General features: G+C 41.0%; 2 protein-coding genes across 2 annotated transcripts in view; both read left to right on the top strand.

Moving 5' to 3' along the window:
- The first annotated feature begins 1,984 nt into the window (after positions 1–1,984).
- On the top strand, positions 1,985–22,439 carry LOC129397965 (uncharacterized). Its single transcript, XM_055113677.1, has 2 exons — positions 1,985–2,127; positions 22,167–22,439. The coding sequence occupies exons 1-2, from the start codon at positions 2,082–2,084 to the stop codon at positions 22,307–22,309; spliced, it is 189 nt and encodes a 62-aa protein (XP_054969652.1). The 5' UTR covers positions 1,985–2,081; the 3' UTR covers positions 22,310–22,439.
- CILK1 (ciliogenesis associated kinase 1) overlaps positions 22,304–25,267 on the top strand; it is a 40,007-nt gene continuing 37,043 nt past the window's right edge. Inside the window, exon 1 of the mRNA XM_003828946.6 lies at positions 22,304–22,439. Within this exon, the coding sequence (XP_003828994.1) occupies positions 22,339–22,439 (101 nt within the window). The 5' untranslated portion in view covers positions 22,304–22,338. The remainder of the gene's footprint in view (positions 22,440–25,267) is intronic.

Below are 25,267 nucleotides of genomic sequence, written 5' to 3'. Positions count from 1 at the left end.
TACATACTGAGAATGAAGTATTGAAATAGTTTGGGAACAAATCTGTTTCATTTAAAATGTTGAGTGCTAGTTTAAAATAGCCTGGTCAATTACACAGATGGTTTCTTTTATTCTAGCAAGTAATTAAAGCTTAATAAAATAATATTTGTAAAGATAAATTGAGCATTAAAATACTGTTATGCTTCATAGCTACTAATTTTCTATTTTCAGTCAGTTCCACAGTATCCACTAGACCTCATTACAAGGTTATATTCTCATATTATATTTACAGGATTATAATTTCCTGAGGCCAAAACTACTGATCTAGGCTACTTACTTAGCCTAGCAGACTCTTGCTAAAAGGTAGACCAAGACAGTACCTTTGTTTGCCAGGTAGACCTGCTTGGACAATTTGACTAAAACTGATCATTTTACTTTAGAAATTGCTTTTCATGGGAGTAGTATATGACTTGGTAGATTCCTTGTCGTGTCTCTATCTTTTCACTGATAATGATTTTCAGTTTTCATTTGCCATATGGGCTGGCTGTTAAATAGGTAAACACAAAGGTAGATATCAATGTTATACATATGTCAAGTGGCCAGATGACCTTTTTCCATTTGGGAGAGGAAATCTAAAGAAGCTTGACTGTCTTATATCTTGCATGTTTCTTCCACAAGATCAAGAGGAGAGAAGGATTCAGGCCTTGGTATAGATTTTTTCAGTAAAAAACAATCTTCAGTCTGTAGAATTCAAAAATAAAAATAGTGAGAAAAAAACTGATATGATCAGCTGGGAATTGTAAACTCAGAGAACAGTCCACAAAGTGTTAAAGGGTTACTGCTTTATTAATTAAATTTGTGTTGCTTACAGCAGTGTGACCCAGCAACATTAGCACCAGAAACTCTGAGAGTGCAGCCCAGGAATTTGTTTTAACAAGTCCTCCAGGTGGTTCTGATGCTTCCCGCTAATGTTTAAGAACTGTTGGCTTAGAACAATTATGTAAATTTAAAATCAGGGACCTGGAAGCAACTTCTTTATTCAAACCGCTCTAGCCTTATAAGGATGATTTAAGGTAATGTCTACAATATCACTTATGACATAAATCAATGTGTTATAAAATTACATGTTAGTGTCAGATTCCCTATAACTAGTTACAGAGGACGATTGTTGTGTAGAGGATATCTGACTAGAGTCAGTTTCCCACCTGGGTTAAGAGTCCAGTCTTTACAACTACTTGCTAACAACATAAAAACTCTTAAGAGTTCAAAGGAATGCTAACAGGCAATCAGTTGCGTTTTCATTTTATTTTTCTGTAAAGGTAACATGAAATTTGCTGTTTAACCACTTTGAATACAATTCAGTGGCATTGATTACTTTCACAATGTCGTGCCACCTCATCTACGTTTTTTCAAATCAGAAAAATGTTTTCACAACGATTATCTTTAATTTAATGTGCTCAGAACGTCCATCGACAGCCTCCATTTCTAAGTCTTGATGGTTGATCGAGCCGATCTGCAACGAGGCGTTCGTTCGGAGTCGGAGATCGCCTTGCGGTCAGCGGGCGTTAGGGGTCCCTGGGTGCTGTGCTGCCCTCGGCCCAGAGCTGCGCCTGGCGGCTCGGCCGCGCGAGCCAGGGCGAACAGGACGCAGTGCAGGGACGCGCAGGGCCAGCGAGGGGAGCTGCAGGGTAACTTTTCCCAGGGAAAGCGGCCGGTCGTCCCCAGTAGAAGCCACCCAGCCTTTTGTTTGTTTTCCTGCCGGAGGCTGGAAAACGGCCGGGTTCCTGCTGCACTACCATGCGCCGTGCGGCCCGTGCGACTCGCCGGACCTCGCGGGCGTCCCTGTACGGAGCCCTCGGCCGGTCCTAGCAGGGATTGTCCCCATTTCCAGCTCCGGAGCGGGCGGCTGCGCCCCGCTAGTCGAGGAGCTGCGCTCACCTCAGGGGCGGGCCCCCGCCTGCGTTCGCGGCGCCAGTAAGTGGGGCTCTGGGATTTAGGGGCTTCTGCCGGGCGACCTGTCACTGTAGTGGCCACTGGGATGGGGCGGCGGGGAGACCCCTGGCCGTGGCCCCGCGACGGATCGGAGGCGCAGGAAGAGGCTAATGGGTTATAGTTTCTTTCCGCGATCCTGTGGATCTCTCCTTCCTGGTATGAAAACTCGGAGCCTGGAGGATTTTGACGGGTGTTTATCTTTTAGTCTTAAGGAGGGGGAAGACCCTAGCTAATTTGAAGCCTCGTTGCGGGGCACGTTGAGGACTTGCTTTCGGAATTTCCCTGACTAGGCCCTTGGCTGTCCCACAAGGGATCTGAGCAAAAATCCTCGAGTACTTATTTGCAACCATTTTTTACTGGATTTCTTTCTGTTCTGATTTCTTTCTTACTAATCTGAGTAGCTGTTATGAGAAGGATATTGACGGATTTTCCAGAACAACTGATTCTTTTGTAATGTTAACCTTTTAAAGTTTGACTTTGACACTAACATTAAGGACTTATATGTAATATAGCTAATGCATCATTCTGCAGAGAAGAGTATTCCTTTCCACTTGCAACTAAATAAGACCTGCTTTTGCTGGAGCTGTGCTAGGCTGAGGGAATTCCACACTGAATTTTACAAGCGGGATGGATTTCTCTAAGGTATTGGCGCTTGTGGGGTTTGAATTTTTTTTTTTTTTTTTTTTTTTGTTTGTTTGTTTGGCCGGTAGAACTCTTTGTAGTAACAGAAGTTTGATAGTTACAGTTTTCATTTCTCACATTTCCCAGTGAGTGGAGTTTCAGGGTGTGCTTCAATAGTGAATGGCACCATTGCCGAATATAAAGTTTAAATGAGCTTTAAATTTCTGTAGTCAACATATAAATTATTAAGAAGAATTTGTGTCTCAATCATTTGCTGAACTGTGCTGGGAGTTAATATATGCATAAATATGCACATTTAAAATAGTTTCTGAACAATGCGCTACAATTTGGTAAAGACTGTTTAAGGCTTTCCTATCTACTTGAGGACCAGGACTTGTAAAACACTAGAAGTAGATGTAGAAAGGAAAGCAGTACTGGGATCCTTTATTTAAAATGACATCCGGTACCATTCCCCATTCTCTAAGTGACCCTGCCCACTTTTTATTTCTCCCTTTCTGCTTTGCCTTATCCCCTTCTCCAAAGTCAAAACTGGTGGCCAGGCAGCAGGGAGGCCGTCACATTTCCTAATGAAACCAATCTAGGTTCAGATGGTGGAGGAGTGTGCTGGAGGGTTGATGGAGCCTGTCTGATTAGGTAGACCCCTGCTGTCCTTGCCAAGGGAACTCAGCATTTAATCACAAAGAAAAGGCCTTTTCACTGAAGTTTCTTCTCCACAGACTAAGTGTAAATGAACTACTAGGATATCAAACAAGCCATTTAGCAGTTTTATTTATTGACTGTTCAACATCATCAGAGCCCTTTTTATACTTTATTGTTTGTTATTCTCATTGCTTTTTGAGGTTCCTAGTACAGTGGAAATTATGTTAATCTTGAAACATTGGAATTATCTTTAACCATCTTTTCCTTCATTTCCTTCATCCTCTGTATCAATGAGTCATCAAGACCTTTGAAATATGTTTTATATGGATCCCTCCTTCTATATTCTAATCTAGTCCTCACTCTTCCACTCCTGCAGTACTGCAACAGCCTCCCAAGCCTGACTCTTAGTAAGCTCTCATTAAATGAATGAATGAATGAATGAGAAGCATCCCTGTGGTCTTTTCAGTGTTCTATTGCCTGTCTAATCTTTAAAATGATCACTTCATCATATCTATTCTGGACGTGCAACCTTCAGTTTATCTCCATTATGTACTATCTCAAGTCTAAAATAATATGCCTGACTTCTCAAGGCCTATCATAATCAGCCTTGCCCTTCCTATCTAAAATCCTCTTTTCATTTCAGCATGCATCTCTGCACTCTAAGCAGTCTGGTCTTCTTGCTGTCCTGCTAATGGTGCCAGGCTTCTTCCCACTGCAGTGTCACTGCTCATAGTGCTTTCCCTAGAAACTACCTCCCTTCTCTTTACTCTCCTGTGCGACTCCTACCTGTCCTCAGAGGAGCCTAAGTCTACTTCTCTTATAATATTTCCTCTTTCTATTTCTCAAGATACTTGCTTGTTAGCCCTTCATTATACTGGCTGTATTGATCTCCAATTGGTTTAGGTTAGTTTAAGCCTCTTTAGGGCCGGAGCCATATGTTATGCATGGTAATGTGGTATTGTGGGCTTTGAAGTACAGCAGAATTGGGGCAAGGGCCTGACTCCACTTATTAGTTGTGTGGCCTTCTGTAATTCTCCTACTATTAATCTCATGTGCAAAATAGGGAAAATGCTCCCCCCCAGTTTCACCCCCGAGTTGTGGTGTGAAGATGGTCTATAGTGCCTACCCATAACTGGCATATACATGATAAAGGTCTGCTTATCCCTTGACAGTAACTTAACAGAGTCCAATTCCTGAACACTCAGCCTGGAGGCCTAGAGAACCAGGGTAACCATGCAGTGAATCCTTAGTAAGTATTATCCTGCCCTTACTTAAAATGGCTTGAGCTTAGGTTATTCCTGGCTGCAGCTCTGCTTCTGGGATCTGTTGCTGTTTTTCCATCTGAACCTTGCCAGGAACACTACTGCTTAATTTTTTTTTTTTTATACTGCTCCTCTTGCAGCAGTCTCCTCCATTTCATTTTGTAGGATCTTGCAGAGTTGGAGTGGTACCTAACCGTTCTATTGATGTCTGCCCTTATAAAATGCATTTTTCTGCTTGTGGGATCTATGTGAGTGTGTGTATTTGCCTGGTGGTTCCTTGGGAGAATTCTGGGTATAATGACCTCTCTGTGTATGTTGATCTGAAAGCCTGTGAATAGTATCTCATTTAACTGTTGTCTTTCACCTGTGGTCTTTGATGACTGTGGCTTTCTGAGAAGGGCCTATGTTTAGAGTATTAGAACTCTCCTATCTGTGAACCTGTGTTTATAGTTGATGTGGTTGAATCAGGGAGAATGCGCAAACAGAGGTGTGTGCCGGATGACTTATACACGTTTTGGGATTATAGTGTAATTGTGTCTTAGTTTGTGGTTGTGCTTACCTTTGAAATACAGTTTTAACTTCCTTATAAAAGCACATGTGTTCTAGGAAATTACCTAGTAAAAAGAATTTGGTGAAACAAATCATTTTCTGGGGCAAATTGCATTAAAATGCTAAGGAAATGTTGTGGCAGGAAGAAAATCAGAGATGCCTTTGATTGCAGCCAAAGAAGTAAAAGCAGCAGCTCAGGTCTACCTCAAGATGGTAACCAAGGTTGATATGGGCATCTTCATTCAATCTGTCTGCTCCTAGTTAACTACTGTCCAATATTAGGAAAAACTACTACTCAACAGGTTTTAGGGAAACACTCAACCCAAACAGAAGGCTTCTATTCCTGATTTTCTTCCAAGGAAACTGAACTATCTTTGCACATTAAGTACCTGACTCTCTGTGCTTTGAAAGTTGAAGTCTTCCTGGGTAGGAAGAGTGTCTTGTCGTGGGACTTACCTGAGCAGGCTGAAATCAAATCCAACATATGTTGACATGTGAAGTCATGTTTGAGTTTGAGGATAGCACATCTTCAAACATCTGCTCCCCCCTTTTTTTAAACTATATGGGCTCAGGATTAGCAAAATATTCATATGCTTTTTACTAAGGAGCACGTGGGGAATATTTGATACATCTTTAGTTGGCTATAAAACATGTATTATACTCACACATTTCAAAATATTCTACTCTGAAGATAGCAAGTATTCTGTTCTTCTTAGTTGGATCTCATCTGTAGAGTGAGAATGTCAAGTAATCATTAAGGTCCTTTACAGAAAAAAAAAATTCTTAACTCTATTGTCTGAAGTTTGTTCAACATTAGGCTTTGAACATAGTTCCTAATGAATTTAGCATTCAAATCTATGTTAATTAGCATTCAGTTATATTTTATCTTTAAATAAGCTCATCATGGCTGCTATAAAAGATAATGCCTCTGAACCAAAAGATAAAGTATTATAAGTGTGATGTCCAACTATATTTGACAATATCATGAAAGTAACTATCTGCGTGAACCTGTAGTTCCTAGCAGATGATTGTCATCCTAACTCACTTTTTTTGAAATGAAAGGGCCACAATAGTGCCTTGCTTTTCATTTGGTGCTTTTTCCACCATGTCAAGAACCCTTAGTAGCCACTTAATAAATGTATAACGATGGCCCAGAGCTTATGAGAACCACACGTTTTTTTAGGAGAGATCAGTGTGAGTTATTTTTTACCTTTCTATAGGTGAAGCATGACCTGTGATAAAGTATTGATAACATGTGACTGCCCTTTTGACTACCATAAAAGATAATGCCTGAGAACCGGAAAGGAAAGTACTATTGTATAATGCCCAAATACGTATTTGGCCATATCATGAAAGTTACTATCTGCATGAACTTGTGGTTCCCAAAAGATAGTTATTAATGGTTTTGCCCTCTTGGACATTGCCTTTGCTTTGAAAGAGAATTTACTAGAGAATCATTTAACTAAGACAAAGGGGAGTAAGAAAAATGTAAGATATACATGCCTTCATGTGATCTTAGCTGTTGAAAAGCAAGTTTTTTCCTAAATTAGTGTAAAAGTTTTTAGAAGGAGTCATAATTTTGGTACCCTAGTCCCAGTACAGTTGTCCAGTTTGCAAAGAAGTGGGGCGTGACGGGATGACAGTGAGGGTGGACGTGGTAGTATAGGAAAATCATCTATGGTCAGGATTGCCTTTTAAAGCTCCATAAGTTGTTCATTCATTAGTTAATTCATTCAACATGTCTTTATTGTGAGTCCATACTTGTGCCAACTATGCCAGTTCTCTGGGAACTGAGTACTGGGAATACAGTTGTGAATATAGCAATGTTTCTGCCCTCACAGAGCTTATATTCTAAGGTTAAACACAGCTTGTATGTAGCCCTGTAACCTAGGGGTATGTGAGGGCTCTATGGAGAGTACTAAAGTGCTTCTGCTTATTTGGGGGATTTCCTCATTTTCAGGGCTTGACAAACTATGGCTTGTGTGCCAGTCCTTCCTGCTGCCTGTTTTTGTAAATAAATTTGTACTGGAACACAGCCATGCCCATGTATTTACATATTGTCTTTGACTGCTTTCATGCTACAATGGCAGAGTGGAGTTGTGACGGAGATGGAGAGCCTGCAAAGCCTATCCTGTTTACTGACCCTTCACAGAAAAAATGTGCTTATCCCTGCCCTATTTTATTTTTACATTAAGCCTTTACTTCCTTTACTTTAATTCATTTTGATTTTTTGTATACATGCTAGCAAAGCATCTTACACTGAGATCAGCTCCTTAGTCAAATGTGTTGTAATAGCATATAAATACTGATAACATGTGGCTGTCCTTGTAACTACCATAAAAGATAATGCGTTAGAACTAGAAAGGTAAAGTATTGTTGTGTAACGTCCAGCTACTTATTTGCCAGTATCATGAAAGTTACTATCTACATGAACTTGTGATATGCTCTTAGTCACTCCCCTATCTTCACTATCCCTTATCTTGCCCACCCCTGAAACACAGGCAAGCAGGACTATTGCCACCCTCGGCAGTTTTCATTAAGCTGGGGACTCTCGTTCTAGCTCATCTACAGTTTCACACATGGCAGGGCAAAGGTTTGTTTTTCTGGCTGTTTTTTTATTTTTTATTTTTTTTTAACATTTCGCCTTTACTTCAGTTCTTTACAGTCCACCAAAGCCAACTATGTGTCCTAGTTTAAAAATCATCTGCAAGTGATCGAAGAACTTTTTTAAGGTTCAAGGCGTGAGCACCTTTTATATTGTAAGAGAAGCGACAGGGAGTTGTGGAAGCTTCTCATGGGATTAAGGACCTAGTGCAGGACGAGTTCTTTTTTCAGAAGCTGGGATTGAAAGAGGAGAGGGATGGTAAAGGTATGAAGAAGTTTCTGGGGCACAGAAGAAGGCACATCATGTAACGGATTATCTTCTCTTGTTAACATCCAGTTGATGCAATAGCTGAATGCATCTTTAATTCACTCCTCTGTCAAGGTAAAGACAAAGCAAGATCCATGTAAAGAAGGTCCTTTTGGCTTTGTAACTGCTATTCCTTATGCAGAAAAAAAGCAGTAGTCCAAGAGGCAAAATGCTTAAAAGGTTGGCTTGCTAAAATGTACAGAGGCAGAAGAATTAGGTCCAGGAGAAAAACATAAACCCGGATATACTATTTCTAGTACCTTTTTAAAAGAAATTAACAGTATTCACTGACTTTTGTAAAGTTAGGACACATTCAAACCTAGAATACGAAGTGTAATTATAAACCTGTAAAGGTAAAATGGAACTCAGAAGTACCATGAGAAGGGTCATCTAATGATTTTGCATATAATCCACTTTTCCTAGGAGGATAAATGAAAGTAACAGAATCTTTTCAATGTAAGATAACTAATGCAAAGGGAGACAAGCTCCTTCTGAGGAACTGAATGGTGTCAGTGGGCCTGGTAAACCACAACTCCCAGAGAACCCCAAGTTTGCTGTAATTTTTTGTCTCCTGTCTTAGAAAATGTGTAATGATGGCATTAATTCATTGATTAAGGTTTCAAAATAAAGAATGAACTACAATTTTCCCTGCCCCTCGCCTCCATTTTTTAGGCTGTGAATGAGCAAGGCACCTGATGTGAGCTGCTGGCCATGAGCAAATGTTCTTTGCCTCCACCGAGGATTGACGCTGAGGGGAGGGAATTGGGGCAAATCACAGGAAGCTTTTCCCCAATGTCACCTAGCCAGGAACATCATAACATTGACTTCAAAGGTTTGCTGGAACTCTTTGAAAGAGAGATAAAGCTGTCTTTCTTTGTTAGTTGAGTACAGCCTTACCCAAAGGCCAAAGGCCTGATCTGACCGCATGGAGGGGGACTTTCTGTGATCCTCTGAGACTCAGTCATCCTGGCATTGTTGTGGGAGGGCCCAGGCTGCCTGCCTGCCCCAGCTATTCTGTGGTATTCACTGTTCTTCCACTTCAGAACTTCAGAACTTTTAGTTGGGCCCAACAGTTTATCTTTGTTTTGCGTATGACAAAATAGAAGCACTGAGAATTTTGAGGTACTTAGCCAAGGTGGTACAGAAAATAATAGCAAAGACTAAAACTCACATTTGGGCCCTTCAAACAATCTTTGAGGACTTGCTACTGCAAGTGGAGTGAGAAGACAAAGATGAAGCAGTCTTGGAGAGTGTCGAGGCTGAAGCAGAGGGTACACCTGCAGGTCATTGCCACGGGGAAGGGGCTGGCAGTGAGGTGAGGACAAGGCACTATGGCATCAAGGGAGAGGACCATTCTCGGGTCTATATGTGTAGGTTGGGGCAGGAGGCTTGGAAGAGGTGACATGTGAGCTCGAAAGAGAAGGAATCGATGTTTAATGTTTACTGGGGCCTGGCTGAGGCACTGGGGCACTTGTGCATCTCTTGAAAGAAAGGTGTGTAGCATACAGGGTCCTTCGGTGGCACTGTCTTCTCCGCTAACCTTTGTTCATGTGATGCAAAAAGCAGAAACATTTATCCGTTTTTTTTCCTTAGACAAATGCTAGCTCAATTTCTGATACAGAGTCACAGAATCACACAGCTTTAGAGGAAGAAACCACCTTAGAGCAAGTCCCATGCCCTAATTCCACCAAAAGTAAACTCAAGGACCAAGAGATGCCCCGAGGCACAGCAGATCAGTGCTGAGTGGAAACTGGAACCAGTCCCTCACTTTGCTTCCACTGTGGGCATGTTGGTGCTGCTGATGGCTCCAGTGGATTCGCTGATATTTGATTGCAGAATGAAGACAATTAGAACATAGCCATATCATTCATTTCCATATTTGGGCTTTGAGATACAAAGTACTACTTCTGTTCCTGTCATTTTCAGATCCTCCAAAGATTTCATGATCTTTTGAAAGCTTTCCCTTAAGTTTGGTACAGTCAGCCTGGGTTCCTGTCTCATTTCTGCCACATTAGTCGTATAATCTAGACATGTAACTTGTGTCTCAGTTTCCTTCTCTGTAAAATAGGGATAATTGTAATAGTACCTGCCTGGTAGAATTATGAGGGTTAAATGTACTAATATATGCATAAGCACTTATAATAGTACTATGCACATACTAAGTACTAAAATTATCATGTTTTGGGCATATTTGATATATGAGGGTGCTAAGTGTAGATTCGTTGTAGTGAATGATTTATCCAAGTTAATTCTTGGAGTCAAAGCAGAATTTAGAAATACTGCGAGTTAGAAATACATGCTAATTCTCAAGGTAATGGACAGGCTGCTACATTCCATTCACTTCTCAAGCAGTGTTAACTATCTGTACCAGAAGCTGAATTTAAATGCTGTCAGGGCAGAGGAGGAAAATAAAAGACTCAAGGAAGCTGGGTGTGTGCTTGTCAAACAGTAAGAAATTGCTCTTCTCTTCTAAAAAAGAACAATTTTTCTTCTCTTCCAATTTTTCTTTAAGTATAAGGTTTTTTTTTTTTTTCAGGCTTTTACTTTGTCAGTTTTGTTATAGGCATAGGAACAGAGAAATATTTTTCATCCAGTAAAACAAGTGGCTATGAAGGCACACAAAAAAAGGACAGCTAAAAAAAAAAAATGGCAAGTGGCAACAGGCAAAAAATGGGGACTGTGGTGAGCTGCAGAGCACACGCCCAGCCTGAAGAGGTACGGACATTTCTTCCACTTCTTATTACCGTGAAGGGCTAAGGACCCCAGGTGGTTAGACCTTCAGTGTTTCCAGAGAAGCTCCAAATAGGGATTTATATAGGAAATTCCCTATTTTTTATTTATTGATTTTTTTTTTTTTTGAGACAGAATCTCACTCTGTCCCAGGGTGGAGTACAGTGGTGCGATCTCTGCTCACTGCAACCTCCGCCTCCTGGGTTCAAGCAATTCTCCTGCCTCAGCCTTCTGAGTAACTGGGATTACAGGCATACACCACCACGCCCGGTTAATTTTTGTATTTTTAGTAGAGACAGGGTTTCACCATGTTGGCCAGGCTGATCTCGAACTCCTGACCTCGTGATCTGCCGCCCTTGGCCTCCCAAAGTGTTGGGATTACAGGTGTGAGCCACTGTGCCTGGCCGAAATTCCCTATTTTTAAATCTGGGATTCAGCCCCCAGAGTGCCAGTGTGCCATCTCTGGTCTACATAGCATGGAATCTCCATATGCTAATGTCGTATACTCAGAGATTTCAGGCTAGAATTGTCAAGTCTTGTTCACTGTGCAAAGTTAAAGAGAAGTATGCTTGGATAAAGAAAATGTACATATACACCATGGAATACTTCGCCGCTATAAAATGGTATGAGATCATGTCCTTTGCAGGGACATGGATGAAGCTGGAAGCCATCATCCTCAGCAAACTAACACAGGAACAGAAAACCAAACACTGCATGTTCTCACTCATAAGCAGGAGTTGAACAATGAGAATACATGGACACAGGGAGGGGAACAACACACACCAGGGCCTGTTGTGGGGTAGGTGGGACGAGGGGAGGGAACTTACAGGACGGGTCAATAGGTGCAGCAAACCTCCATGGCATACGTATACCTATGTAACAAACCTGCACATTCTGCACATGAATTCCGGAACTTGAAGTAAAATAAAAGAGATAAGTACATTCTATATTTTAAAACAGAATGTCCTTGTTTGCTGGGTAAGTAAGCACAGATTTCTGATTTCATTTCTAAAACACCCAACTTTGAATGAATAACACTGCTGCTGTGTAATTTAGATGATTGTATAAGTCTTTGGGATGTTTTGCTAGGGAGTGATAGGCTAAATAATAGCCTGCAAAGATACCAGGTTCTAATCCTTGGAACCTGTGAGTGTTACTTTATATGACACAATGGACCTTGCAGATGTGATTGAATCAAAAAATCGGAAATGGAGAGATTATCCTGCAGTATCTTGGTAGGCCTTAAATGAAAACACAAGTCCTTATAAGTGAGAGACAGAGGAAGATTTAAAAACAGAAGACAAGAAAATGTGATCATAGAGGCAGAGATTGGGGTGATGTGGTCACAAGCCAAGGAGTGCTTGCAACCACCAGAAGCTGGAAGAGACAAAGAATGGATTCCCTCTAGAGCCTCTGGAGGAAGTGCCAGCACCTTTGCTTCAACTCAGGAATACTGGTTTCAGACTTCTGACCTCCAGAAACCTGAGAGAATAAATTTCTGCTATTTTCAGCCACCAACTTTGTGAAAATTTTTGGAGCAGCTGTGGGAAATTAATATAACTGACAAGGAAAACTTTGTATAGTTTAAAAAATTTTTTTTGTTATTTATACCTGGATTAAAATATGGATAAGTGACATGTCCTTAACAAGAAAAATTAGCTGTAGTTTAGAAATTGGTGGCCCAGAGCCTTCCTTGAGATTCCTAGCCAGTGATCCACAAAGTGACTCCTTCCTTGTGCACTGGTAGCACTCTCATCTCCACTCCATGTAGGAACTTAATCCAGTGTCCATGTCTTCTGGTCATTTGTGTATTTCCCACCTCTCCAACTGCGTGAGAAGTCCCCAGAGGCCAGATCTGCCACCCACAGCTCTGTGGATCTTATATCTCAGTACTGAACGTAGGGCCTTATACTTAATTTTTCACTTGAGTGATGCTTTGTTGACACTTAAGTGTCTTAAGCATATTTCAGATATTGCTGTATATCAAAAATGCATATTTATATGCTTTTTTAAATTAAAAAAAAATTTTTTTTGAGACAGGGTCTCGCTCTGTTGCCCAGGCTGGAGTGCAGTGGTGTGACCTAGGCTCACTGCAACCTCTGCCTCCCAGACTCCAGCAATCCTCCCACCTCAGCCCCATAAGTAGCTAGGACTAACTACAGGAATGCACCACCAAGCCCAGCTAATTTTTGTATTTTGTAGAGATGGGGTTTTGCCCTGTTGCCCAGGCTGGTCTTGAACTCCTGGACTTAAGCAACATGCTCACCTGGGCCTCCCAAAGTGCTAGGATTACAGGTGTGAGCGACCACGCCCAGCCTATATAATTTTATAAAATAAATATGTCACATATTTACATATATACTTATATATAATGTATTTATAATATATGAATATTATATGTATGTGAAATGTGTATATATACACACACACACACACACACACAAATGCGAGTAAACCTCACAACCATAGAAAAGATAATAGTTGGCTTCTTTTTTTTAACAAATTGTAAAGAACCCAACAGTAGAAATGGTCTTCTACTTGTGGAGTGAGGTCTCAATGGAGTGACTTACGGGTGAAATATTATGCTGCCAGTATGTGGTCTCTGGTCTACACAGTGTGAAATCTTTGTATGCTAATGTCATATACTCAGAGATTTCAGGCTGGAATTGTGATGTCTTGTCAAGTATCAAATTTTTGATATTTGCCTGCTTCTTTCTTTGAAGTACTGACTCTGTAGATGTAGATGTCTCCCATTAAGTATCAAAGAAGGATGTATTAACATTAATACACTAAAAATAGTCATTAGAGTGCTGAAACCTTTTTTCCTGTTAGAACTCCAATTGAGGCTGGGCACAGGGGCTCCCACCTGTAACCCCAACACTTTGGGAGGCTGAGGTGGGCAGAGTGCTTGAACTCAGGAGTTCAAGACCAACCTGGGCAACATAGCAAGACCCCGTCTGTACGAAAAATACAAAAATTAACCAGGCCTGGTGGTGCATACCTATAGTCCCAGCCAATCAGGAGGCTGAGGTGGGAGGATTGTCTGAGCCCATGAGGCTGCAGTGAGCCATGATCACACAGCTGCACTCCAGCTGGGAGACAGAGCAAGACCCTGTCTCACAAAAAGAAAAAAGAACTCAGCTTGAGAGTTCTGTGTTTGCCTTGGTTGCCTTTGACTGAAGCTCTGTGGTTATCTGTAGTAAATGTCACTATGGATGGCATGCAGAGTGGTCCCCATGTTGGGCCCCACTTGTCATGCAAAGTGGAATCCTTTCATGTTTCCCACCTGCCATGTTACAGGCACATGACTGGATTGCACAAGGTCACAAAGCTTCAGCTAGCTAGTTGTCCAAGCAACCTGGAGTGATACTGAGGGCCGTTTTTGGACATTCTTTTACCACAATAGGTTTGTATCTTACTTGCATCTTATTTTCTTTCAAAATGGAAGCAGATAATGGAAAGCAAATGAACATTAGGCTAATAGTTACTTCTAATTTGTCTCCAGCTGTACACCTCTTTCAGTCTTCAAAACTATGCTAACCATAAAGGTCTATCTGTCACCTCCTGTAGAGAATTTTGTATTTTGTCACCTAAAATACAAAAGTTAGTATAGCCCACTGTAAGTGGGTGTAGCCCATAGTATCAGGAATGCTTTGAGCTGTAGTGGATAGATTAACAGTGACTTCTTCAACAGAGACCTTCAATTAGGTTGTAGAACAATAAGCCCAAAGGCATATATTTTCAGGGTTCAAGCAGCAGCTCACTGATGTCATCAAGGACTCAACCTCTTTCTATGAATACACCCTCTGCAGCTGGGATTCTCATCTTTAGAGCTGATGTCTCATAGTCGTCTCTGCCTCAGCCCTAAATATCACACTTTACACAGCCATGTTCAATGCCGCTTCTTTGTCAACTGTCTTTATTAGGGAGTAGATTCCTTCTCAGAAGCTCTTCTTCCTCACCAGCTCACTTCCCTTTCATTCTCATAAGTCCGAGCCATGGCACCACTCCTAAACAGATTTTAGTAAGGAAGTAGAATTCCTTTGCTTGGCTTAGATCTATCATAGTTCATGCCCTGGGGTGGCTGCTGTGCCTGAGTATGTCGAATCCTGAGTAAAATCAGGTTCTGTAAACTAAGCAAGAAGAGGAGCATTGCTATGGAGTAGAGCAGCGAAGGCGCCTACCATGGCTCCCTTCTTTTTTCTAGTGCATTGTCCATCGCCCTATTTTCCCAGAGCAACAGTAAGTTTTTGTTCTTTACTTTCAGATTATGAGGTGACTCATCATATTTGGCCACCACAAAAAGGATGAATAGCTGAACAATACCATTCTCAAATGTATTTAACCACATCCTGCTAGGATATGCTCAGATTGGACTGTGAGCTGACTGGTGCTTCTTGTCTAATGCTATTTTGGCTAATACCATTCACTTTTTTTCAGTATGGGAAATAATTCACTAATGTGAATAATAGAAAGCTCAAAGAGTGGTCATGGTTCTGTTCTCTGGAACCATACCTAGTGTAACTAACCCTTCTCTCTGATATCCTTTGTACACTTGGAACAATTATCATGGCTTTCCAAGTCTCCTTTGCTTCCAGCATCCGGTGTTTCTTCATCTACCCTTCTTGTACTTTCATTTAGATGCCTCACTATGTTCTTTAATATTTCTCTTGAAGTTTGGCCTCTGGAGCAGTAAACCAAGGATGTGATGGGACTATTGCATTCCTTGTTCTGAACACAGGCTGCCTTATTTAACAACTCCAGTGGGCACCTTTCACGTTGTGTTCTATGTGAATGGAGTACCCTGGAGTTACACAGTGTATCAGCCTTGTCTGAATGCTGTGTTCCCAATAAGAACTCCAATAATACTCTATCTTTGGGGAAAAATAAAACAACCTTAGAGCTATTTGCTTGTTGAGCATCTCCAGTGAGAGGTTTTGTACATACCTCAAATTCAGCCCCCGAGAAAACAGAACCCACATCTCTGTACATTGTCCAAATAACACAAAAACACACATTCCCTATCTCAAACCCATAGTCTCCTGTTGTATCTAAGACTCACCCAGTCCAGTGCCTTTGTTTGGGCTTTCATCATATTTCACCTGGGCTATTGGAGTAACCTCCTAATTAGTCTCTGCCTCTGATCTCTATTCTAACATCTATGTAGTCTCCAGAGGGATTTTATTCATGCTGTTTCTCTGCTTTAAAAACTCTGAGGAACTCCCTTCTGTAGGATAAAAATCAAACTCCTGCGTGAGGCCAGGTGTACTCACGCCTGTAATCCTAGCACTTTGGGAAGCCAAAGTGGGAGAATTGCTTGAGCCAAAAAGTTCAAGACCAACCTGGGAAAAAAAAAAAAAAAAAGAGACCTCATCTCTAAAAAAAAAAAAAAAAAAAAAAAAAAAAGCCTGGTAGTGTACACCAAGTACTCCCAGCTACTTGGGAGGCTGAGGTGGGAGGATTACTTGGGCCTAGGAGGTTGAGGCCACAGTGAGCTGTGATTTTCACCACTGTACTCCAGCCTGGGTGACAGAGTGAGACCGTGTCTCAAAAAAATAACAAAACAAAAGCAAAAACAAAAAACTCCTGCATGACACACATACTCGTTCATAATTGGGCCCACCCTAACTTTCTAGCTATTTCCTGCAATTTGCCCCATCGCCCTCTATTGAATTGGTTTTACGCTCTAGCCTCGTACCCAGCCCTGGTTGCACATTAGACCTGGAAAACTTTCAGAACTCTCAAAGCTCAGCCCCCATCCTGACCTGCTTCTTGGGGCTGGGGCTAGGCATGAGTAAATGTTAAAGGTTCTCTAGGTGATTCTGTATTCAACCAGGGTGAGAAACATTAGGCTGTGCCTGCCCTCTTGTGAACACACCAAGCTCTTGTATTCGCCAACATTTTTACAGTTTCCTCCACTTATAATTTCTTTCTCTCCTTTTCTGTGTAAGAAAACCTTTTTCATTTTTTAATATCTCAATACTACCTCTTCTCTGAAGGATTGTCAGATCTCTCTCCTCCTCCCAAGAGTTGGTTGCTGTCTACTGCATTCTCATAGCAGTTTCTACATTTTTTGTGTATCTGTCAGTTGTGAGTCATTTAAAGGAGAGACCCTAGCCTTATCCATAATGTGCCCAAGAGCCTTGCATAATGCTTAGCATCTTATTAAAGTTTAAATAAAATTATACCATGTGCCATCAATGCTTGAAGAGACACTAGTCTGATCCATTGTATAGTTGTTAGGTAATTACCTGAAGTAGCATTAGAAATTAGAAAGTAACTGCCATGGTATGGTGAGAGTCATATCTTGCCAGAGTAATTAGATTTTGTTCCTTGATAATATGACAGACTATAACAAGGAGGAATTGTTGGGGTGACTGTGCATTGAATGAATGACCCACTCTATCTGGATTTCAATGAAGCTCTTAATTCTTTCACAGATAGCTTTCTCAGTGATAATCTAGGAACCATTGTTCCAATTGTACAATTTAAGTGGATGAGGAAGGGACATTAATTATCCAAAAAAGGCTTTATTATTAATAACTGATATAAATCAGTAGTATAATGCCATTGCAAAAAGCATGAGGGAGCCCACATGCTACTGTAATATAGGTTACTATTAAGTTTTGGTCACCATAGTTCATCAAGGAGATGGAGAAATGTGTGAGGATTCAGAGATGAATGCCAAAGGTAATTAAAGGAGTGGAAAATGCTTCCTCTGAGAAAAGGTCATGTAATTAAGGCAGGAGAAGGCTGAGAGACACACGCTTGATTACTCATTTCATGTGCATAGACATTTTTATGACATAGCTTCTTTATATCCACAGAAAACTAGGCAGAAGAAATTTGCTTAAGTTAGAATATGCAAGTTTTGGTTGGACATGAAGAAAAATATTCTAACTGGATTACAAAATGCAGATCTGATCATGTTAGTCCCTAGTTACAAAACTTTAGTTGACTTCCCATTGTCTATAGGGCAAAGCCTTCTTTAAAAAATAAAAATAAAGACATTGTTTATTAGTTGGCTGATTTTTTTTTTTTGACAAATCAAGCTTCCAGGAATTTTTTTTTTTTTTTAGGAAGATGACATACAACGATGGTTTGGGAGTCTTAATTTGTTGGAAAGTGAAATAATGAATGATGGAGGATTCATACACAGATGTGTCTCAACTTAGAGTGGGGTTACATCCCTATAAACCCATTGTAAGTTAAAAAATCATTGTCAAAAATACATTTAATACACCTAACCTACTGAGCATCATTGTAAGCCTAGCCTATCTTAAACATGTTCAGAACACTTACATTGGCCTATAGTTGGGCAAATTATCTAACACAAAGCCCATTTTATAATAAAGTGTTGAATATCTCATGTATATAATGAATACTGCACTGAAAGTGAAAAATAGAATAGTATGGGTGCTCGAAATACGATTTCTACTAAATGCATGTAGCTTTGGCGCCATTGTAAAGTCAAAATATCGTAAGTCAAACCATCATAAGTTGAGGACTGTGTGTATGCTATATGAAAAAAATAGTTGAAGATAAAGAAGAAAAAGGGGAAAACAAATGCAGAGCCAAAATTGCTTGTGCTGTGGTCCAAATATACTTTTTGGGTTAAGGCACAGCCTGAATCCAATCTATTCCATAATACAGTAATCATGAAGTGGAGGAACCATGGTATATGATAGTGTTCTGTCTTCTCAACAAGTTGTATTAAATAAGTCTGCGTTTGTATGTTTTGATCTAAGATAAAACATTTAAGATGCCTGTATCTTTAAAAAATTTCCCTTCTTCTATCATTTTAGGGATAATTGAAATTTTTAATCTATAATAATTTTAAATTTACATAAATTGCAAGAATACCAAAAGAATACCCATAGATCCTATCTTAGTCTGCCTGGGCTACCATACATAACATAGTAACATAGACTGGGTGTCTTAACAGAAATTTATTTTTTTCACAGTTCTGGAGGCTGGAAAGTCCAAGATCAAATGGTTTGGTTTCTGGTGAGGGCTGTCTTCCTGGCTGCGTTTTTCCTGTGTCCTCATGTGCTAGGGTGTGTGGGGGAGAGGTAAAAGACACTAGCCCTATTGTATCAGACCCCTACCCTTACGACCTCTGTAGCCTAATTACCTTTCCATAGGTCTGTCTCCAAATACAATCACATTGGAGGTTAGGGCTTTAACATGTGAATTTGGAGGAGGGATATCATTCAGTCCATAGCATACCCTTTACCCAGATTTACCTGTTGTTAACATTTTACCCCATTTGTTTTCCCCGCAATGCACACAGAATTTTTGTTCTACCCACTTTAGAATAAATTGCATACATCATGGCCCTTTACCTGTAAACCCTTCAGAGTATATTTCCCAAGAATGAAACTATATTCTTACTGAATCACAGGACAGTAACTACAACTACAATAACTTTAACACAGATAAATATTTTTATCTAATCTACTGTCCATGGTTTCAGGATGAAACTGCTCCACCTCAGATCATCAGGCATTAGTCTCCTGAGGAGCACGCAACCTAGATCCCTCCCATGGGCAGTTCACAGTAGGGTTCGTGCTTCTGTGAGAATCTAATGCCGCCGCTGCTGATCTGACAGGAGGTGGAGCTCAGGCAGTAATGCTCACTCACCCACTGCTCTCCTCCTGCTGTGTGGCCCAGCTCCTAACAGGCCACAGACTGGTTTACAGCCCTGGGTTTGGGGACCCCTGCTTTATTGCATTTTCTTCTCCAGTACAGAATCCAGTCAAAACCTGTATTTTAAAAAATGGCATCTGGGTTCCTCCATAAACAAAACTCTGCCAACTCTTTCCACAAGTTCCCCCTTTCCCACCCCCTAATTTCAAGCCCTGCCTCTTAGTTTCTGCTTCTTGGAGTGCTAGAACCCCATTTGCCCTACAAAACACCTACTTTTCTCTTTTTTAAGACAATCTTTTATGAAGATTTTTCCTGCCCTCCCTAAGCTCAGATGGAATTAACCCAGCTGGAAACCAAGAGGGCTTTCTCCTTAATTCCCCTCCACATCCTGTGCCCTAAGCATACTTGAAATATCTTAGTTTGTATTCATGAGTGGTACATATCTGCTTCCCCCCTCCCATCCACACCCCCATCCCCTGCCAGGAGACTCTAAGCTCTTTAAAAGAAGGGACCATATTTTATTGGTCTCTATATCCTCAGAGCTTAAAGATAGGATCTGTCACACAGAAGGTGCTTTATAAATATTTATTAGTCATCAATGGAATACATCACCCTAAAGAGCTACTGAAGGAGGTTGTAGGGAGTCTGATCCTGAAGAGTTTCAAGAAGGAAAATGCCCCTCCAACCAGAGGCCTTACAGTGGTTCTAGGGGAAAGGGAATGAGCTGAGGGTGGGTAGAGTGGGGCTTGATCTCTAAAAGCTTGTTTGATTCTGTGATAAAGCATGGTAAAATCAGGCAGGAGTTTTATATGTCAAGATTTTTCAAGCTCACACACGGCTTTCAGGAGAACACAGTCTGGATTTATTTATTTATTTTATTTTTTTATATATATATATATATTTTTTGAGACCAAGTCTCACTCTGTTACCCAGGCTGGCGTGCAGTGGCGTGATCTCGGCTCACTGCAGCCTGTGCCTCCCGGGTTCAAGCGATTCTCCTGCCCCAGCCTCCCGAGTAGTTGGGACTACAGGCACATGCCACCGCACCCAGCTAATTTTTGTGTTTTTAGTAGAGAAGGGGTTTCACCATGTTGGCCAGGCTGGTCTCAAATTCCTGACCTTAGGTGATCCACTTGCCTCAGCCTCCCAGAGTGCTGGGATTACAGTCATGAGCCACTGCGCCTGGCCTATTTTTAAATTTTTAATCTTGAACTAATTTTAGACTTACAGAAAACTTGCAAAAATAGTACAGAGTTCCTAGAAACCCTTCACCCCACTTTCCCTAATATTAATATCTTACATAACCATAGAACAATGATCAAAACCAGGAAATTAGCATTGGCACAATACTACTAACAACAGATCTTACTTAGATTTTACCAACTTTTTCACTAGTGTCCTTTTCTATTCCAGGGTCCTGTGAAGGATCCCACATTGCATTTATTTGGCATGTCTGCTTAATTGCCTCCAATCTGTGACAGTTCCTTAGTCTGTCCTTGTCTTTTGTGATCTGGACACTTTGTAGGAATACTAGTCACTTTACATTATTACTACAGTTTCTTTATTATAGGCAGACTGAATTATATAAATGAAAAATCAATGACATTATTTTTAAGACACAAACTGAATGACTTTAAAAGGAGCATACCCTGCACATAGGCCTTGAATTCCTAGTTCTTTGTTTAGCTTCTGAATGTCTAGTAGTGATAATAATACCATTGATGCTTAGCCACACATAGTTCATGGAGCACACTTAAGTTCTGTATCAGGAGAACTTTAGCATTTCTTAGCTTTTGTATGTTTACATTGTTAATTGTAGCTCAAGTGTATAGAACACAGTATATTTAGCGAAATTTTCATAGCTTGGCAATTTTCATCGACCACAGTTATCTCTCAGTGTTTGCCCAGAATGGTTAGTCAGCAGAAAAGCATTGAATTGGAGCTGATTCATTTCTGAGTCAGTGACAAATTTACTTTCCAAGCGTAATATCTCTAGTTGTATAAGAAATTAGAAAACAGCATTATTTAGACCAAGGGTTAGTGAACTGTGTAAAGGGCAACATAGTCAATACACTAAGTCCTCATTTAACTTATCAATAGGTTCTTTGGAAACTGTGACTTTATGCTAAACAACATATAACAAAACCAATTTTGCCATAGGCTAATTGATATAAACAAGAGTTAAGTTCCTACAGCATATTTCTGGTCATAAAAACATCACCAAACTTCCAAATAAAGACTAAAACACTTTGAATATTAAACATTGGAATGAATGTGAGCTATAAATACATTTAAGAAAGATTAAAAAAAAAAGGTAAGGTAATTATTTACCTACTTAATCCAGTTTATAGTCGTGGGTGGTCAGAGCCTATCCCAGCAGCTTAGGGCCCAGAGTGGGAACCAACCCTAGACAGGCACCAATTGCAGGGCACATTCACACACCCACCCTACACTCACTCAAGCCTGAGACAGTGTAGACATGCCAGTTCACCTAGTGTGCACCTGGAGAAAACCCACACAGACACAGGGAGAATGTGCAAACTCCACATGGACAGCAGCCCCCGCCGGGAATCAAGTTTTTGTCCCTCATCAACATTATAATGAAACAACATTATTCCAAAACCTGCTGTACTTTGGGCTTTGCAGGCTCTACAGCGTCACACAACTATTCAGCTCTGCTGTTGTAGTCATGAATGGTATGCAAGTATGTGGGTATGACTGTGTTCCAATAAAACACAGATTTAGACTTACAAAAACACGTATACTCAAAATGTATATTAACGTTTATCCTTGTCTCTCATTTTTCTCTGCAGGCAGAAGACTGATTTTTGAAAATATGTATTTGGGAGACAGTCACGTCCTATTGAATACCTTGTGCTGGTGCTGCCATCGAAAAATCTGGTTACACTCCGGGGAGGACTGCTACCACTGCAGAACTGAACCACTTCGGCCATGAGATGAGTGTCCGGCCTGAGCAGGCACACCATGAATAGATACACAACAATCAGGCAGCTCGGGGATGGAACCTACGGTTCCGTCCTGCTGGGAAGAAGCATTGAGTCTGGGGAGCTGATTGCTATTAAAAAGTAAGTTTGATCCTTCACTGCCATGATAATTTTAACTCTACCCTCACCATTACCCATCTTTGTAACAGTTCTAAAGGGGAGTGGGTAGGATGCCTAGAGAAGAACCTTAGATAATGATGGCTGTGGGTTAGATGATTATTGACTCTGTAACACTCATGTTAGAGGTCTGAAAACATTTCCACTTTAGATTTACTACTTTGCACATAGTAAAAGTACTTGTTATCAAAGTGTGTTTTCTCTTATTGTGAGGTAGTAACAAGCAGGTTAATAAACATCATTTTACATGAGAGGAAACTGAAACTCTAAGAAATAAGATGACTTCATTTGGGCCATCTACATGCGTATGGTGGTCTGGTGACTGCTGTCTTGTTCCCTCTGCCCCCCCTTGCCCTTCACAACCTGAATCCAGACACATTGTATTAGTTATCTGTTGTTGTGTAACAATTTACTCCAAGACTTAGTTGTTTAAAACAACACACATTTATTATCTCACAGTTTCTCTGGGTCAGGAGTCTGGACACAACTTAGCTAAGTTCTTTGCCTCAGTATCTCTCAGGAGGCTGTAGTCAAGGTGTTGGCCAAAGCTGGGGTCTCATCCAAAGATTGGACTGGGGAAGAATCCACTTCTGAGCTCATTTTGTGATTGTGAGTTGATCTATGGGTTGTTGGCCTGAGGGCCTCAGTTCCCTGCCGGCTGTTGGTGGGAGGCTGCCCTCAGTTCCTTGCCATGTGGGCATCTAAAAAGCAGCTTACAACATGGCAATTTGCTTCATCAAAACTTGGGAGTCTTGAAGGCAATGAGAGACTTGTACTGAGATGGAAGTCATATCTTGCTTTTGTAAATTAATCACAGAAGTGACATCCTTGTCAAATTGCTATATTCTGTTGGTTAGAAGCAAGTCGTTGAAGGAGAGGGGGTTCTAAAAGGCCCTGGGTAGCAGGAGGTGGGAGTCTCTGGGAACCACATTGGAGACTGCCACAACCATCTCTATCCAGTTGCCTTGTCAGCATCTATATTTGAATTCCCTGCAGACATTTCACACTCACCATGCCCAAAACTACACTCATATTTAGCATATTCTCTCTTACCCCAAATTTGTTTCTTCTTCAGTGTTTCCTATTTCAATAATTGGTACTATACCCTCAAAACCTGGGAGTCCTCCTGCCTTCCCTCCCCATTATGCCTCACCTTTAGTCATCTAGTACTGTCAATTTTACGTAATATTTATGTCATCCACCTACTTCTGTATATTCCCACTGCTAACCTCCATTCAACCCATTACCATTTGCCACCTCCACCATGAGGTCCTCCGCCACTAGGGCTCCTGGCTTTTTTCCCCCTATTCATATCAGACCAAAGGGATTATTTTAAACATACAACTTCCATCATCAAAAACTACTTGACCAAATGTTCTTTGTGTTGCATGAACACATCCCTTGCTCCCACCTGATGTCAGTGCAGCTGTAGCGCACAGCTCTATGCCCATGCCAGCACCCCATCCCAAGTGCATGTGGGAGACTTTCAACCAAGGTGCATTCTGTCCAGCTCCTTAAAAGGTCCCCAGCCTGCCTGAGCCAGTTGCCAACCCTGTTATTGGCTTACTCATACACCCATTATTGGGTTCCCTACCTCTCTTTTCTCAGTCTCCTGCTCCTTGCCCTGGCTTCCTGGAATCACCTCCCAAATAAACTACCTGCACCCAAGTTCTTGCCCAGGCCCTGCTTTTGGAGGAATCCAAACCAAGACAGCTTCCAATGTCTTCCTGGCAGTTTTAGGATGAAGCCCCAAATGTTTAATGTGACCTACAAATTGCTGCATCATTTGGCTGAGCCACTGCTCCCGTCAGGTTCACTTTTATAGGCCCTTTTCCTTTCTTCACAGCACTTGGTACATAAAATTATTTTCTACCTTCCTGCCATGATGTCAGTTTCATGAGGGATGTCTTTCTCATCATTGTCTCTCCAGTGCCTGACAAGGCACCTACTGTACTACATAGCAGGGGCTAAATAATATTTGGGGCATGAATAAAGGATTTGATCACTCTACCGGGAGACAGTGTGACAAGGACAGAGTGAGCTGGAGAGATGGGAAGTTTGTTATTGGCCAGCAGTGAGACCTCGGGAAAGTCGTGTACCTTCTCTGTTTCTGTTTCCTCAGCTGTCCTATCTGTTTCACAGGACTGCTATAAGACAAATGAGACAATGTGATTGAAATGCACTGAAAAATATAACCTTGAAACTTGGATTTCTGATTAACTCTGGAGTTTTCTTTTCTCCATTGAGGCTCTAGACCAGGGGTTGGCAAACTTTCTCTATGAAGGGCCAGGCTGTAAATATTTTAAGCTTCACAGGCCATATGGTCTCTTGCAACTACTCAGTTCTGCTGTTGTAGTTTGAAAGCAGCCACAGGCAGTATATAAATGAATGAGTATGGTTGTGTTCCAATAAAATTTCACTTATAGAAACTGGAATTTGAATTGCACAAAATTTTCACATTATGAAATATTATTCTTCTTTTGACTTGTCCCCCAATTTAAAAAGGTAAATGCCATTCTTAGCTCGTGGGCTGTACAGAAACAGATGGTGGTGAGGTTTTGGCCCATGGGTCATAGTTTGCTGACTCCTGCACTAGAGGGTCTAGAACTCTGCTGTCTAGTATGATAGCAAGTAACCATATGTGGCATTTAAATTTAAATTTAATTAAAATTAAAATTCAGTTCCCACATTGTGCTAGCCACATGCCAAAGTGCTCGGTAGCCACATGTGTCTAGTGGCTACCGTCCTGGACAGCACAGAGCAGTTACACCAATATAGAAAGTTCTGCTGGA

Source organism: Pan paniscus, chromosome 5, assembly GCF_029289425.2.
Source record: "Pan paniscus chromosome 5, NHGRI_mPanPan1-v2.0_pri, whole genome shotgun sequence".
NCBI lineage: Eukaryota > Metazoa > Chordata > Mammalia > Primates > Hominidae > Pan > Pan paniscus.
Note: the sequence above shows the minus strand (reverse complement) of the source record. Positions and strands in the feature narration are given on the sequence as shown.